Here is a 16,832-nt window from a genome sequence, read left to right on the forward strand (position 1 = left end):
AAATAAATAAAGTTGGAGTAATTTGCTAATTTGCTTAAGTAACACCCCCAGTCAAAGACATGACACATAGATGAGCGCAGGCTCCGCACCTCCAGCTTGGGCAGCAGGATGGATGGGTGATGTGAAGTGGAAACCCGGTGAATCAGAGCCCGAAGGCAGTGATGGTGGCTACCCCGAATCCAAGACGGCAGGCTCTGGCTGCCTCCCTGCTGCAGTGTGTCTGGGGAGGGGCTGAATGAGGGGGCCACACACTGGCTCTGCGTCTGCTGGCCTTGGGGGAGTCTGAGGTGCCGTTCCAGAGGTATGGGGTCAGCTGGACCAGCGTCCCTCTCTGCAGCCGTGGGGCCTGGGCGGGTTTCCCAGCCTTTGAGCCTCGTTCTACTCAGCTGCAAAGAGGAGAAAATAGAACCAAGTACCTTGGGGGTGCTCTAGGGAAATGAGAGCTTGGCTCTCCACCAGGGGTCCGGAAGTGTCCATCTTTCCTGCTGTGTCCTCCCCGGCCCACTGCCAGCTGCTCGGGCCCACGCAGCCCTCTTCCCTCCTTTCCGCAGTCTGAATCTCACTGGAGAGGGCTTCTCCACTCCGTGCCTGGTCACACCGTGGGGCTGTGGGCGGCTTCATTTGCCAGACTTCTGCTGGGGCCTGCTAGGGACAGAGCTGGGGGAAGCAAACACGCCTGCTTCCGTGTTCTTAGAGCTCTCCCATGAGCACAGCAAGTGGAGTTCCTAGCACCCCTGAGCCAGGGTGGGCTCTGATGAACAAGAGGAGGGCGGGGGGGGGTGCGTGGAAGGGACTTGGAGAATCTCATCCCAGCAGCCTGATTGGAAGCTCCCTGGCCAGGCTGTTCCCTTCACGTCACCAGGGACATAAACTGAAATGCCTATTAAGGGTGGACGGTACTTTCAAATGAATGAAGAAGACTAGGTGTGAGACAGTAGGGACAAGTGGAGACTGGGGCCAGCTGGATGCATTCATCCTGTCTGAGGGGATACACTCAGTACTTCCTGACTGGAATGGGATGGCCAGAGGTTAAATAGTGTTTTATTTCTTTATTTTGAGAAAACAGAAGTAATGAAGTGTTATTAGCAATCTCTCACATTTTTAGTGTTGGCAACAAGTTCAAGTTTTTTAAAAAAGTTGTGCCAAACAAAATATGTCTGTGGGTGGGTCTGGCCTGCCTGCTTCCAGTTTGCAAACTCTGGCCCAGGGAAGCTCTTTGGTGTTTATTGCACATCAAAAGTTTTGTACATTATCTTCTATAATAGCAGAACAGTTCTGCAAGGTAGCTGTTACCTTTCTCACTTTATAGATGAGGAAACTGAGGCACAGAGAAGCTAAGTTGTACAGCTGGTTAGTGGCAGAGGGGTCTGGGATCCAGGCTGCTGGTGCTGAGATTCTGTGGCCTGCAATGTACAGTGGCCCCCTGTCCTGGAGTTGGCAAATCCCGAAGAAGAAAGAGCAGTACTTTCTCAAATCTGTAAAGCAGTCTGAGGTGGCTGGTGAGTCAGCCAGGAGTAGATTGTGATTTTCTGCCTGTTTTGCAGAAAACGTCTGTCTCACCTCGGGGTTCCCTTTCTCATCGCCCTGGCCCACCCTCCCTGGCGGGGCTGGGAACTGGCCATTTGCCGTGGCCATAGGACACATGGTTGGACAGACAAAGCCAGTCTCATCTAGATGGGGGTGGAGAAGATGCTTATAGAGGGGCTCTGGACTCTTCTGTTTCATTGCAAGGAGGATATAATAGTGGTTGTAGTTATGGGACATGCACTGCCGTCAACCTCACTCTGCCCTTCCCTGGAGCTCACATAAGGGCTGGGAAGATGAGCTTTTTCTAGAGTGCTTCCTGCGAGCTGAGTGTGATGGCACATCATCCGAGTCTCAGCCCATATTGTGAGCATCCATCTCCAATAAGAAAAACAATCCTTCCTATCTGGAGCAGAGGCATTTCTGGAATTCGCTTCCCTATGGAATGCTCACACAGCGGGAGAGGTAGCGTTTTTGGTCATGGTAGAAAAGGCTCTGCTGTTCCCGGGCTGCTGTGTTATCCCAGGAGACAGATCACGGTGCCTATGCTGCTGGCCATGGCCCTGGCCAGGGAGTAGGGGCAGTGAGGAGTGAAGGGAACGTCAGGGAAGGGGCTCAGTGGAGCCGGCGGCCAGAGACGTGCTTGGGCACCTTGCCTTGTGAGTGACTTAGCGGATGAAGGTCAGGGTCTCTCAGGGATAGACGGGATGCCTCATGAGGTATGGTTACTGCTTTGTGAGCTGGTTATGGGATTTCACCCTTTTCCTGTCTGGGCCCCTATCTCTCCGAGGTCCCTATGCTGTGCTGGCACCTTCACACACCACTTGCTTGACCCATCAGGGCACTCTCCAGGGCACTCTCCCCTCCAGGAGGGGCCGGGAGAAAGGCTTGGGTCTCCAACTGCATGTTTTATCCACATCAGGGCTCACAGGTACCATCTTGACTCTCCAGAGCCTGGTGGCTGAGGCTGGTGGAGAGTGGGGCGTCAGGGACCTGAGCCTGGGGTCAGGCTGGCTCTCAGATGGGGTAGGGGGCCTGGGGGTGGTGTTTACTGAGACCAAGGAGCTGCGGTGGTCTTGCGCCTGCATAGAGCCAGCTTGGTGGGTGGGGCCTGCCGGGCAGCTGTCAAGAAACCAGCCCCTAGCCAGTCTCCAGGGTGGCAGTGCACACTCCTGCCTAGGGAATCCATAAAACTGGACCCCGGAAAGAGAAAGATGTGTACCTTGGAAGAACTACCCAAAAGTGTGCACACAGCAAAATGAGAATGACACTATCGTAATTTGGTGTGCTGTATACATTGGCATTTTTGTTTTGATTCTATCTAGACTTTGTTTTGGCTTTGAATTTCCACAGCAATCGGGGTGGGCACTATAATTTTTCCTGAGTATGGGGTCTCCAGACATTTGAACTGGCCTCTGCAAAGACCTTGCAATTCCTTTTGGAATGTGGAGGATAAAGAATCCAGGATACCCAGGTGGTGGGGGCCTGGGACCAAGAGACTGGTGACAGCTAGGGCTGGGGGTTCAGAGTGAGGTCTTCTTCCAGTAGAAAACTAGACCAGACAGAAGAAATGGAGGCAGAGAAGTCCCAGCAGGAGGCTAGGCACTGTGCAGCTGAGTGGCCTGGGAGCCTGTCCAGCCTCTGCCCGATGATTTCAGGGGCTGACGGCCGGTGGAAGCCTGAGCAGGCAGGACTGTAGGGACAGTGTTCAGGCTGCTGCCTCCTCTGACCACTCCATGGAATGCTCACACAGCAAGAGAGGTAGACTTAGGATATAATGAAGGCACCTGTTGGAGGCCCGGCAGCTTCCTTCTGCCTGCCCCTCTCTCAGCCGTGCTGAGGCTTCTGGAAAAGCTGACAGCTGTGTGCTGTGTGTCTGTCTGTGTCCGCCCCTGCAGGCAGCCTGCCCTACGAGTATAAGATTGTGATCGCAGGCAACCACGAGCTGACCTTTGACCAGGAGTTCATGGCCGACCTCATCAAGCAGGACTTTTACTACTTCCCATCTGTGTCGAAGCTGAAGCCGGAGAACTATGAGAATGTGCAGTCGCTGCTGACCAACTGCATCTACCTTCAGGACTCGGAGGTCACCGTGCGGGGCTTCCGGATCTACGGCTCTCCATGGTGAGTGGGCCTGGGTGCCGGTCCTGCCTGCTGGAGAGACCAGAGCTGAGGCTGAGTGCAGGGGCTGTGGGGGATGCTAGAAGCAGCAGGAAGCTTGGGATGCGAGGCTCAGGACTGAATCTTGCCCCCTCACCCTCTGTGTGAACCTAGGCAGGTCACTGCTATTCTCCGGGCCTCTGCTTCCCCATATCTCACGGAAAATAGTAATATCAGCTGTATCCTGTCGTATGCTGTGAGATACTAGCTCACTTACAGGCAGGTACTATTATCTGCATTTTACACGTGAGGAAACTGAGGCCCAGAGTGGGCGAGGACCTTGCCAAAGGTCACACAGCTAGGAAGGGGCAGAGTTGGGATTAAACACAAGCGGTTTGGTTCCAGAACCCCTGCCTTTAATGAATATTCTACAGTGATAGGAATCTTTCCCTAATGCTGTCTTCCCACTCCATACAAAAAAGATGCATATGTCAGGGGCTGGGGGGATGATGATGGTAATGACGATATTGGTGATGATGGTGATGATGGTGGTGATGGTGGTGATGGTGATGATGGTGAGGCTGATGATGGTGATGATGGTGGTGATGGTGGTGATGGGGATGATGGTGATGATAGTGATGATGGTGGTGATGGTGATGATGGTGAGGCTGATGGTGATGATGGTGGTGATGGGGATGATGGGGATGTGACGGTGATGATGATGGTGATGTGATGATGATGGTGACGGTGATGGCGATGATGGTATAGTGATGATGTAATGATGGTAATGATGGTGGTGGTGATGATGGTGATGATGGTGGTGGTGGTGATAATGGGGGTGATGATGATGGTGATGGTGATGATGATGGTTATGGTTGTGGTGGTGATGATGGTGATGGTGGTGGTGGTGAGGTGGTGATGAGGATGGTTGTGATAGTAATGATGGTGATGATGGTATGGTGATGATGATGGTGGTGGTGATGATGATGATGGTGATGGTGGTGGTGTGATGATGGTGGCGATGATGGTGATGATGATGGTGATGGTGGTGATGATCATGGTGATGGTGGTGATGATCATGGTTGTGATGGTAATGATGGTGATGATGGTATGGCGATCACGATGATGGTTGTGATGATGATGATGATGGTGGTGGTGATGATGATGGTGATATGATGATGTTGAGGGTGGTGGTGATGATGTTGATGTTGATGGTGATGATGTTGATGGTGATGGTGATGATGATGATGGTGACGATGGTGGTGGTGGTGTGATGGTGATGGTGAGGGTGGTGGTGATGATGATGATGGTGATGATGATGGTTGTGATGATAATGATGGTGATGATGGCATGGTGATAATGCAATGATGGTAATAAGCATGATGGTGGTGGTGGTGGTGGTGGTGATGATGGTGATGTGATGATGTTGAGTGTGGTGGTGATGATGTTGATGGTGATGGTGATGATGGTATGGTGATGATGGTGGTGATGGTGATGGTGGTGATGGTGGTGGTGATGATGGTGATGATGGTGGTGTGATGATGGCGAGGGTGGTGGTGATGATGATGGTGATGGTGATGGTGATGGTTATGATGGTGATCATGGTGGTGATGTGATGATGGTGATGGTGGTGATGTGATGATGATGGTGAGGGTGGTGATGATGATGGTGGTGATGATGGTGGTCATGATGATGGTGATGATGGTGATGGTGATGATGATGTGGTGATGATGGTGGTGGTGGTGATGGTGGTGGTTTGATGGTGATGGTGAGGGTGGTGGTGATGATGATGATGATGGTTGTGATGGTGATGATGGCATGGTGATGATGCAATGATGGTAATAAGCATGATGATGGTGGTGGTAGTGGTGGTGGTGATGATGATGGTGGTGATGATGATGGCAGTGAGAATGATGATAGTGATGATGATGATGGTGATGGTGGTGGTGTGATCATAATGGTGAGGATAGTGATGTGTGACTGTGGGCAGGTGGCTCAGCCTCTCTGGCCCCTCTGTGTAGTGGGGAAATGACACCGCCTGCCTTGCAGGGGGGTTGTGAGGTCTACGTGGGCCCATGCAGGGGAAGGCTGCTTAAAGGAAGGCCCCGGAGAGTGGCTGTGGTCATTTATTATCACTGCGGTGCTCCTTGGAGAGCCAGGAGGAGGATAACTCGTTTTATTCCACGAACCTCAAGGCAGGCCTAGGTCTACACTTACCCCATTTTACAGAAGGGCAGGTAGAGGCCCAGGCAGGCATGTGGCTTGCTCAGGGCATCCTGGGGGTGGTCCTCCAGGCTTCTGGTCCTAGCTCTTCCTGCTCCAGGGCAGAGGCCATTCAGTGGCCTTTCTAAACGCCTCCTGTGTGCCAGGCCTCTGTTCTCAGAATAGCCTTCAAGTACACACAGGCCTTTTAGGCCCCATGAGGACATTGAGGGCTGGGGATTGAGCTGATGTCCTCCTGCTCTCAGGAATGAACTTGTTAATTCAGTCATCAAGGATGTACGGAGTGCCAGGGAGACCCTGGGGACATGGTGTGGACAGACAGACACTGCTGCTGCCTTCATGGAGTTTACATTCTCGTGGGAGACTGTCAACAGCCAGTTCCATAGTCAGAAAGAGCCATGAAGGAGGGGCCTTGGGTGCTGGGGTTGGGGGAGGCTTCCTGCGGGGAGAGCCAGAGGCTAAAGAGATACAGGCAGCTAAGTGTGGGTGAAAGGGTGTGGCAGGCAGAGGGAACAGGCTGGGCAAAGGCCAGGAGGCTTGAGAGGGCCTGGGGCATTTTGGAGCCTACAGAGCTGCATGTGGCTTCCAGGGACCTGGGTGGATGACAGCAGGAGAGCAGAGGCTGGGCAGCCAGATCTTAGGTGCCGCCAGAACTTAGGTCCCTGGGTTCATGGCCTTACCCCCATCTGCCCACCAGGCTGCTGGGAGCCAGGACTTCTCAGGGCGGCCTTCTCCCTTGAGGGTGTCAGGTACCCTCCCTGAGCCCCGGTCTTCCCAGTAAGTGGGAAGATGACGTGAGGTGATCTGGGGAGGGCGGGGTTCTACCCTGCGAGACTCTCTCGATGGAGAGGGATGCTCCATTGCTGGTATTCCCAGGTGATACTAGAAGCAACACAATTGGGAGAGTCATTAACCAGCCCCTAAAAAAGTATTCACGGCTGAAGAACCCCCGGCCTGGCTGCCGATCCTGTCTGGCGTCGAATGGGGTATATGTGGGGGTCGTGTGCCCCCTCGCCAACTGTCTGTTGAGGTTCAGGCTGGGACCCCTGCTCCCCTGGCACCAGCCGCCTGGGCACATGGTGGCTTATTCGGGAGGTGCAGGTGACACAGTTGCTTGTGATCATTGTGAAGTTCAGATGTTCCGGATTTTCCTTTTCTTTCCCCTCTGCCCTTCACTTATTGGCTACCACAGGAGGCATCCCCTCCAGCTTTAGAAGCACAGTTAGACCAGCAGGCAGGAAGCAGGGATGGAATAAACACTAGCAACGAGTGACCTAACAGCTACTGCAGCTGGACATGTGGGCAAGGCCGACCAGGATGAAGGGCAGACATGTTCACCATGTGGCTCTAGGAGGTAGAGGGCAGAGCAGGGGACAGAAGGAAGAGACAGGAGGCAGTCTCACCAGTGCGGGACGACTCCCCGTAGACAGGAGCCCAGGGGAGAGGTGGTGTGGCCTTATCAAGTAGTGAGCTGCCCATCGCAAGGGGCTTGCAAGCAGGGGTCTGCTGTGGGTGGGCCTAGTGTCCTACCAGCCCCTTCCCCCTTACAGGGCTACACTTCCACTGCCTGTGGCTGGCAGTTCCCCGGTAAGCAGAGGGATACATTGACCCATTCCCGGGAGGTCCTCTCTCTGCTAGACTTGGAGGCTAGCCTTGATATTGAGGGCTTTACGTAGCAAGCTAGGAAGTGGAAGCGAAAAGCAAACATATGGTTATGGCAACTGGCTTTTCTCCTGTTACCACTAAGAGATACTCTGCTTGGGAGATTTTCTTTTTCCCCGGAGATGGGCTCTTGCTCTGTCGCCCAAGCTGGAGTCACAGCTCACTGCAGCCTGGACTGCACGGGCTCAAGTGATCCTCCCATCTCAGACTCCCAAGCAGCTGGGACCACAGGTATGTACCACCACTCCCGGCTGGTTTTTAACATTATTTGTAGAGATGGGATCTCGTGATGTTGCTCAGACTGATTTCAAACTCCTGGGCTCAAGCAGTCCTCAGTGGGTCAGATTGTAATGACTGTGACTTCCTTGTCTGTGGAGCTGCACACCCTGAAGCCCACTGTGGTTTGTCATGTGCCTGGCTCTGTGCTGGGCTTGGGAGACCCTGAAATGGATCAGGCCTGCCTCCCAGGAGCTCAGGTTTGGCAAGGGCCTATAACCATTGGGGGCAGGGGCCTGTGACCGTCCGCATCCTGTGCTTACCCAGCCTTTGCATAAGCCAGATCCCCTACTCAGTGCTTGCTCACCCGTTCCCATTTCAGTCCTTGCAGTGGGTTGATTCTCATGGCTGTGTGCTGGTGCAGTGTCTCTGGGTGGTTTTCATTTGCATTTTCCTAATGCTCAGTGAGGCCAAGAATCTTCTTCCACGTTGATTGGCCACTTAGATTTCCTCTTTTGGGAAGTACTCAAGTCTTTTGTCCATTAAAAACAATAATTGGGTTGTCTTTTTCTTACTTGTTCATGGAGATGCTTCATGTATTCTGAATGTGGGTACGAGCCTTTTCTCAGTTGTGATGTTATGAATAGCTTTCCCCCTCTGTGACCTGCCTTTTCTCCCTCTTAGCAGAGTGTTGGAGTGAACAGAAGTTTTAAATTTTGGTGTGGTCAAATATCTTCATGTTCTTCTTTGTGATAAATGCTTTTGGTACCTTATTGCAGAGATCTTCATCTTCTGTCCTCCGAAATCATGAGGATTTGTTTCTTTTTTTTTTTTTTGCTTGAGATGGAGTCTTGCTTTGTTGCCCAGGCTAGAGTGCAATGACGCGATCTTGGCTCACTGCAATCTCCGCCTGCTGGGTTCAAGTGATTCTTCCACCTCAGCCTCCTGAGTAGCTGGGATTACAGGCACCTGCCATCATGCCCAGCTAATTTTTGTACAGTTGGGGTTTCACCATGTTGGCCAGGCTGGTCTTGAACTCCTGACTTCAAGTGATCCACCCACCTTAGCCTCCCAGAGTGCTGGGATTACAGGCATGAGCCACCATGCCCGGCCTGGTTTCTGTATTGTCTTCCAGAACTTTTGTTGTTTTGCCTCTTATATTCAGGTGTTGAATCCACTGGAAATGGATGTGTTGATGGTGTGAGGTAGGGATCTTGTTCGGGGGTTTTTCCACTTGGACACCCTCCTGGCCCAGCACCATGTGTAGAAAGCGTATCCTCTTTACTCCTACCACCCTTATCTGACACATAGGGTCTGTGTCTGGCTTCTCTTTCCTGCTCCATTGGACCATTCAGTGTAGGACCACCCTGTCTTTATTACTCTGGTTGTTGGTTTATCATCTCTTTTTTCTACTAGAGCATTTGAGTCTTCATGGGGGCAGGGATCCAGATCTCTCTTTCTCATGGACCTAACTCCAGTGCCTAGTACAGAGTCTGGTTCCTCATAACAAGTATCTGTTGGATGAATGAACAAATGGATGAGTGACCAGACAGATGGATGGCAAGCTGTGGGGACTCAGTTAAAAACCAGGCCTGGTTTATTCTCCTGTGCTTGAACCTCTCCTCCCAGGCCTGTCACCAGCTCCCTGCTCTCTCTAAAGCAAGGCCTGACTGGGCCCCCTCCTGGCTTGCCATGTCACCCCCTTGACACCATCCCCTTCACCTTCAAGCTGAAGGCCAGATGCCCCTTTCCGTGTCCCCTGGATCCTGGGCCCTGTCATCCCCAGCAGGGGCTCCATCACGGCATCACCAATACTGGGGCAGAGCCATCACCACTGCTGCCCTGCACTTACCAAGCCTTTCAGTCTGCCCAGCAGGAAGGGATGAAAGTCTCATTAGGGTGGCGTGTGTGTGCTGCCCCCTCCCTGTGCACCGTGATGGTCCAGGGCTCAGGGAGGCCGTTTGTGGTCCCTCAGGTGCAGACGGCATCGGGCTTTGCTGAGAGCAGCTTAGCGGAAGGGGGCGGGAACCAACTGCAGGAGAAGAGGAGGAACTCAGCTGGTACAAAATCCTAAGTGTTAAAAAAAATCCCGTATACATACCGTATTCATTTATGGGTTTTGGATGCATTTTTTGTTCTCATTTAACTGAAAACGGCCTTGATTTAAAAAAAAGAGTGAGGGAGAGAGTGAAATTGGCACGCAGCTAGTCCATCTGGTCTAATTACTTCTGGTATTTTGAAGGAAGGGATCCAAACCTGCTGAGACATTAAACTTTGAGAAGTGGCTGCCGGGCCCGTTGCTGGGCGTCTGGGCTCGGATCCTGATTCTCGGCTCAGGGGTTTGACTGCCTCCTGTCAGGGTTGGACCTCCAGGCCAGGCTGGGGTGTCGGGGTGCCCTGCACCTCTCTCGAGCCAGTGGCCTTGGGCGGCAGCCCTCTTCAAACAGCCAGGGTTGCTCCAGGCCATTCTGGAATAAATGTCCTGGTGCGTGGCTCCCAGCTGTTTAGCCTTGGGTCAGACTCTTGACTTTCTGTGAAATGCCGAGAGGGATAGTCCCCTGGCAGAGCTGTCCCCAGGATTGAAGGAGGTCCTGTGTGTGCCCTGCTTGGCACATGGTGGGCATTCGCACGCCTGCTGTTCAATGTTTGTGACCTCCCAGGCTCAGGGACGGGGGCAATATGGGTGGTTTCTTTACTGCCCACAGCCACAGGACAAAGCTGCAGCCAGCTGGCCCCTGGGATGACACTGGACTGGGTTCTGGCACTGGCCTTTGACGTCCATTCCTTCCCTTCCCTTTGTGCACTCAGCGGGCCTGCGGGGTGGATGGGGCCAGACTGAGCACCCTGGAACTTGATATCTGTGCCCCGAAGGAGCTTGGGGCCGGGGGTTGATGTGATTGTAGTGACAGTCCCTGTCTTATGCTGTCCTGGAGGCCCTGTCCTCTGAAACAGTCAGGGAAGCCTCAACTCTTGTCCCCATTTTATTGCTGAGGGGCCTGAGACCCAAGCCGGGAAATGGCTTGTATGAGGTTCTAGGTGATCTGAACAAGCTGGGCCTGCATGGCGGGGAGGATGGTGGCCCCACCGGAATGCACAGTGAGCTGCTAGAATGCTTCTTTTCTTTTCTTTTTTTGATGGAGTCTCACTCTGTCACCCAGGCGGGAGTGTAGTGGTGTGATCTTGGATCACTGCAACTCCTACCTCCTGGGTTCAAGCGATTCTCCTGCTTCAGTCTCCTGAGTAGCTGGGATTACAGGCATGTGCCACCACGCCTGGGTAATATTTGTATTTTTAGTAGGGATGGGGGGTTTCACCATGTTGGTCAGGCTGGCCTCGAACTCCTGACCTCGTGATCAGCCTGCCTCAGCCTCCCAAAGTCCTGCGATTACAGGGATGATCCACCGTGCCCGGCCTAGAATGCTTCTTTCTAACTTTATAAATGTATCTTTTAGAGAAAAAACGAGACAGGATGATCTGGCCGGATAGCTTCCTCCTTGCCTCTCACTAGAATGGGGTGGAGTCCTGGGAGTGGAGGGCAGGGTGGCACAATCCTGGCCGGCCCTGGTTGCCCCTACTCCCCGGGCTGTCGCTGCTGATGGGTGACAGTGGTGAGGCTGGTTCTCTCGTCTCGTCTCTGCCTCATGGCATGCTCCACCCAGGCTTTAAGGCAGCCACCCTTGAAGCCTGATGCCTGGTGGTACCCTGATGCCACCCTTCCTGGGAAGCCCCCCAGGGGGCCGGTTTAAACTGCCAGCTTCTCTGCTGCATGCCAGACCCTGGTGCCTCCTCCTGTCTCTGGGTGAGGCACAGGTGCGCCTGGCACTTAGTGCCAGGTTTCTGACCTGGAGTCCTTTGCCCTTTCTCTTAAGAACTCTTTTAAATCTTTTATAAAACCTTTATGTTTTAGTCTCCAATAATTCCCTCTGAGGTGTTGGGGGTGTGTTGTTATTTTAGATGTCAGGCTCTTGCCCAGCGAGGTGCAATCTGGGGGAGTCCTGGGCAGCCTGGTTTGGGATGTGGCTGATTTAGGGGGTGTAGCCCAGTTTGGGGGTGATCCCTAGGGGATTGTGTCTGCCTCAGTCTGTGGTGCACCCAGCAGGGGCCACTTTGTGTGAGTTTCTTGGCTTGGGGCTTCCTGTGGTCAGTGGAGTCTTTTGTGTTCTGTTCTTTTTTTTTTTTTGAGACAGTCTCACTCTGTCACCAGGCTGGAGTGCAGTGGCTTGATGCTGGCTCGCTGCAACCTCTGCCTTCTGGGTTCAAGCAATTCTTATGCCTCAGCCTCCCGAGTAGCTGGGATCACAGGCATGCGCCACCACACCCAGCTAATTTTTGTATTTTTAGTAGAGAGGGTTTCACCCTGTTGGCCAGGATGGTCTTGATCTCCTGACCTTATGATCCGCCCGTCTCGGCTTCCCAAAGTGCTGGGATTACAGGCGTGAGTCACCGTGCCTGGCCTCTGTTCTCTCTTTTCCTGAAGCCCTCTGGCGCCCAGCGCACTGAGGACAGAGGGCAAGTTTCTTCCCCTCTTGGGGCCTCATGGTCTTTAGGACCACGCCTTCTGGGTCCAGGGGCCAGCAGTCCCCATGCATCTGGAGCAGTGCCTCTTGCATGTCGCCTTGTATTTCTGGGTGGTTCCAGCACAAGGCTGGCCTTCCCCAGTTTGTTCTGGCAGGTGAGGCAACCCCCCAACCCCCGCTTCATACGCGAGACCTATATTCGGCCAACTGCCTGGCGTATTGTCCCATGTAATCTGCCTAGCAACAGGCAAGGCAGGATGATCTTCATTCCCATCTTACGGATGGGTCAGGTAGGGCTTGAGTAGGTCTAGCACCTGGCCCAAGATCTCAGCCCTAGGAAGAGGCAGCCCCAGGTCCGGCCCGGGCATATAGACTTGGGCAGCTCCTGGCCTTGGCCGTCCAGTGGGCAGCTTGCTCTGACAGCTGCTGCCTGGCTTCCCCTGGGCCCCACCTCTGGCAGTTCCTGCAGGGCTTTGGGCTCCTGGATCCCTGTCCCCTTCTGTGATGCATTCCTCTGGAGCACCGGGTCCTGAATCTGTAAAGAGGACTCTCCCTCTCCCCTCGCAGGGCCCTGGATGGTGAAACAGGATGAGGCACTCAGAGCTACGTAGCTGGGGCATCGGGCAACCTGCAAGGTGTTACCTGGTCATCCCCTGCTTCGAGCCCAGATTGAGTTAGGAATTGCCCCGTCTGCTCACGGGTGGCTGCAGAGCCTGTCGCTTAGGGCAGGTGTGAGCCCTGCCTGAGCCTCTCAGGGAAATGGGGCATTCAGTGATGGCTGCTGAGGAGCTTGGGAGCCAGCTGGCACGTGCTGTGGGCAAGGGTCTCCAAGGCAGCCAGCAGTGTCCACCGCGAGTGATCCCACGGCCACCCACTTCCTTCTCCTTCCTGCGCCGGCTTCTTAGAATTCTGAGCCTGAGTGCAGCATCAACTGAATTCCGATAGAGGCAAAACAATTCTTCAGTCTCTGGTGGCTTGTGGTGCTGCCGCTACAAACACACAGGCACACACTCACACACACGCACACACATTCCTATGCCGTACACACTCACATGCACATTCACACACACACAGACTCCCATACCATCCACACTCACGTGCACATTCACACACACGCACGCACACACATTCACGTACACACACAGAAACATTCATATACAACATTAACATAAACATGCTCACATGCACAGATACATATACACATACACATTCATATATGCTCGTACGCTCATATACATTCACACACATGCGTTCACACATGTACATTCACATGCATATTCATAGACACATACACATTCATACATTCACACTTGCACACATATACATTCACACTCCTTTGCATTCACCTGTATGTATATATTCACATGTATACACTCACACATATTCACACATATTTATACAGTCACAAATACACAGTCACACACATACACATGGATACACACATCATCCATATTCACACACGCACACTCACACTCACGCACGGACTCCGGCACGGTTTCTCTTTTGCCCCCTTCCTGTTTTCGTCTTCTGTTCATTTGTCCAGGCAAAATTGATTTCACGTGGCTGTTTTCCTTTCTAGAAGGCCCCTCGACACGCGTGTGCACGCTACTCCACATGAGATTAATGTTTGAAACGAATCATCTGCCTCCTTCCCGCCGCAGAGTCCCAGCGAAACAAAAGATGGATGATTCTGTGCATGGGAAGGGTGGGAAAATTAATTAGGAATGACAAAGGACCCAGTTCTTCGGTTCCACTTATCTTGCTGCTGACTTGCTGTACGCGGTTGTGTGCCCCGGCCAGGTGTGTGATTGACGGGCTTTGGGGACGCATCGCCAGCTCCGTGCAGCCCTGCCCCTTCTCGGGCAGCCATCAGACCCCAAGGGCAGTGGAGCTGGACCCTGCTGTCCATCTCCCCTAGCCTTTGCCTCGGCCCACCAGCCTAGGAGATGCAGAGGGAGGGGACGGGGCAAACGCCTCTCACCAGGGCTGGGCAGGTGACAGAGGAAGGATGGACGGTTGGACATCCTCAGGAGACAGACACTACCTGTGGGGTGAGGACTCAGCACGCCAGCCTGGTCTCGATGCAGGCATGATCTCACTTGGGAACCAGGCACGTCTCTGACATCTCTGAGCCTCAGTTTCCCCTGCTGCAGAGTGGGAATACAGCCTCACTGGGGTGCTGTGAGTGTCTGGGGAGGGTCTTGGGGCCAACGACAGATGTTGTCCTCACCAGAGGCAAATACTGGCTGTGGCTGTGGCTGGTTCCCTGGAAAGCCTGGCCTCTTTGGGGAGGGGAGGCATTGAGGTGGGAAGAACAAACGGGAGGGATCAGGACAGAGAGTGCTTGGTCTTGGGGAAAGGGGAGTGGACCTGGACCTGGACAGGCGCCTCTGAATCTCAGGGGCGGCTGCACCAGCCACGGGGCTGGAACTTGTCACTCCCGTGCTCGGAGCTGCAGCTCCTGTAGAGGAGAGACAGCAAAGCTGTCGAGGATCGTCAAGAGGAGGAAGTATAGGGATACCTGGCTGCTGGCAGGTCCACTGTAAGAGGCCCTTCTTCCTCCACAGGGCTTCCACGGTGGTGGCTGCCCTAGCAGACAGCAGGGTTGCCAGCACTCAGCCCACACCCTGGGAAATGGGGGCCCTGGGGAGGCAGGGAGGGGGCCCCCAGGGGAGGCAAGCCTTCCTGTGGGTCCAGATGCAGCAGAGGGGTGTGGGCATCCTGGGTCTGGGTTCGCTTCTGAGGCTTCTTCTGTAAAATGGACACGTAAGTCCCTGGTGCAGGTTCATGGGAGAGGGAGAGAGAACGGGACACTCAGCAGATGGCAGAGGTCTCGGAGAGTTCTCGTGACTGTTTTCGTTGCTGATATAGGTCTTGGGGCTTCCTGACTGTCGGGGGCTCTGAGGTGGGGCTCCTGCCAGGAGGGTGCAGAGTGAAGAGGGCTAGTGTGTAGCTCCTCCCACCTGCTGCCGGGTAGAGCACCTGCTTGTTCATTCATTCACACCCGTCTTGAGCAACCCCTCCCTGAAACCTGCCTGGGCAGGAGGGATTCAAGGATGGATGGATCTCAGGTACGGAGAGGCCGGCATGTGTTTAGGAAACAGGCAGTGAGTGGTTAAGGTTGACCTGGGCAGTGAGCTCCATGGGGAGCCTGAGCAGAATGGTCTGGAAAGGGGCGGGGCAGATCCTAAAGCCCCTTGTGCCAGGCTGAGGGCTGGGCTTGTCCTGGAGGCAGCAGGGAGCCCTGGGAGGCGCTGGAATGGAGGAGTCACATGCAGGGACATGTGCGAGGCAGGGTCCCAGGAGCCAGGGGTGCAGGCCTCTTCCCCTCTGTGCAGTCAGGCTCGGAGGGGACCTGGCAAGGGGCTAGGGAGCTCAGAGGAGCAGGCAGGAAGAGCCTGTGGCCTGGCACCCCAGGAACTGTCCGTGTGTCAGTCACCAGCTTGGGCACAGGATGCAGGAGCCCGGAGCCCTATCCCACGCCCCTCTGGCTTCCTGTGTGTCCTTGGACACACTGCCTGACTTCTCTGTGCTTCCGTTTCCTTGTCTCTAAGATGGGGGGGGTCCTCCCAACAGTTTTACCCTCAGGATTAACTGAGCTACTAGATGTGATGGTGACTGGTAAAGGGGATTTGCTGTGGGCGGGGTGGGGGTCGAGGGTGATTCCTGGTCACATTTTCATCATGCTGGGATGGACATAAAGAGTACAGGCCCTGGAACTAGCATTCGGGGTTCAAGCCCTGGCGGTGTCACTTGGGTACCTCTCCCCACATTGGTTTCTGCATCTGTAGAGTGGAGGCCACGGTGGCAGCTGCCTCTCTGGGGGTGTGAGGATGAGTCTGGCTGTTCCTGGAGAGGCCTTGGGCAATGCATCTGTTTGGGTGTCCGCTCAGTGTCCCGTTGAGGGCGGCCCACACGTGGCTCTCGGCGTCACGTCCTGGCCTGGGTGTGCCAGTGGGCTTAGCCCTACCCAGGCCCGCCGAGGGCCCCAACACCCCAGGAAATGGGGTGCAGCAGGGATGGTTGTACTCCAGGGTGCTGCCGTGACCCATGGGGACCCTGCCTGCCCAGGGGCTGTGCACCTTACCTGGGGAGGCAGAGAATCCGAGCAGGGCGGGCTCGGCTCCTGCCATTTCCTACAGTCGAGCGTCTCCCCCTTCCCTGTTTGCTGTTGAGGAACCTGGAATTCGTGCTTCAGCGGGAGGCTGTTTAATGATTGGCCACGAGGAGGTCATTTATATTGGCTAAGCGGGCTTAATTAGACGGGACTCGGAGGTTACCATAAGAGCACAGAAAAGCTGTTAAGGGGTTAACCTCTGAGAGATTACATTGTATTCAGCGCTCTGTTAAAGTTTGAATTAATTTTTCCCATGGGTTTGTTCACATTCTAATTTTCAACTAAATGAGACATCTGTTTCAGAAAAGGAAAATTTGCTCTGGTTGTCATGGCAACTATCATTCTGTAAGAAAATTATTCCAATGGTTACTTTAGAACAGAAAGACAGAAATTCAGGACATAAAGCTGCCTCCCATGGCTTAGTGGGAATTCGCATCCGTCCGCCCTCCTCGGGGTCTGTGATGTGCCCTGGA

At 54.0% G+C, this 16,832-nt stretch overlaps 1 protein-coding gene across 1 annotated transcript in view; it reads left to right on the plus strand.

The window, feature by feature from the left end:
• MPPED1 (metallophosphoesterase domain containing 1) overlaps positions 1-16,832 on the plus strand; it is a 67,287-nt gene that overhangs the window by 39,230 nt on the left and 11,225 nt on the right. Inside the window, exon 3 of the mRNA XM_021668669.2 lies at positions 3,423-3,648. Coding sequence (XP_021524344.2) covers positions 3,423-3,648 — 226 coding nt within the window. The remainder of the gene's footprint in view (positions 1-3,422; positions 3,649-16,832) is intronic.

The sequence above is a fragment of the Aotus nancymaae genome, unplaced genomic scaffold, assembly GCF_030222135.1.
Source record: "Aotus nancymaae isolate 86718 unplaced genomic scaffold, 86718_ANA_hifiasm-v0.15.2.pri h1tg000076l, whole genome shotgun sequence".
In the NCBI taxonomy this organism is placed as follows: Eukaryota; Metazoa; Chordata; class Mammalia; order Primates; family Aotidae; genus Aotus; species Aotus nancymaae.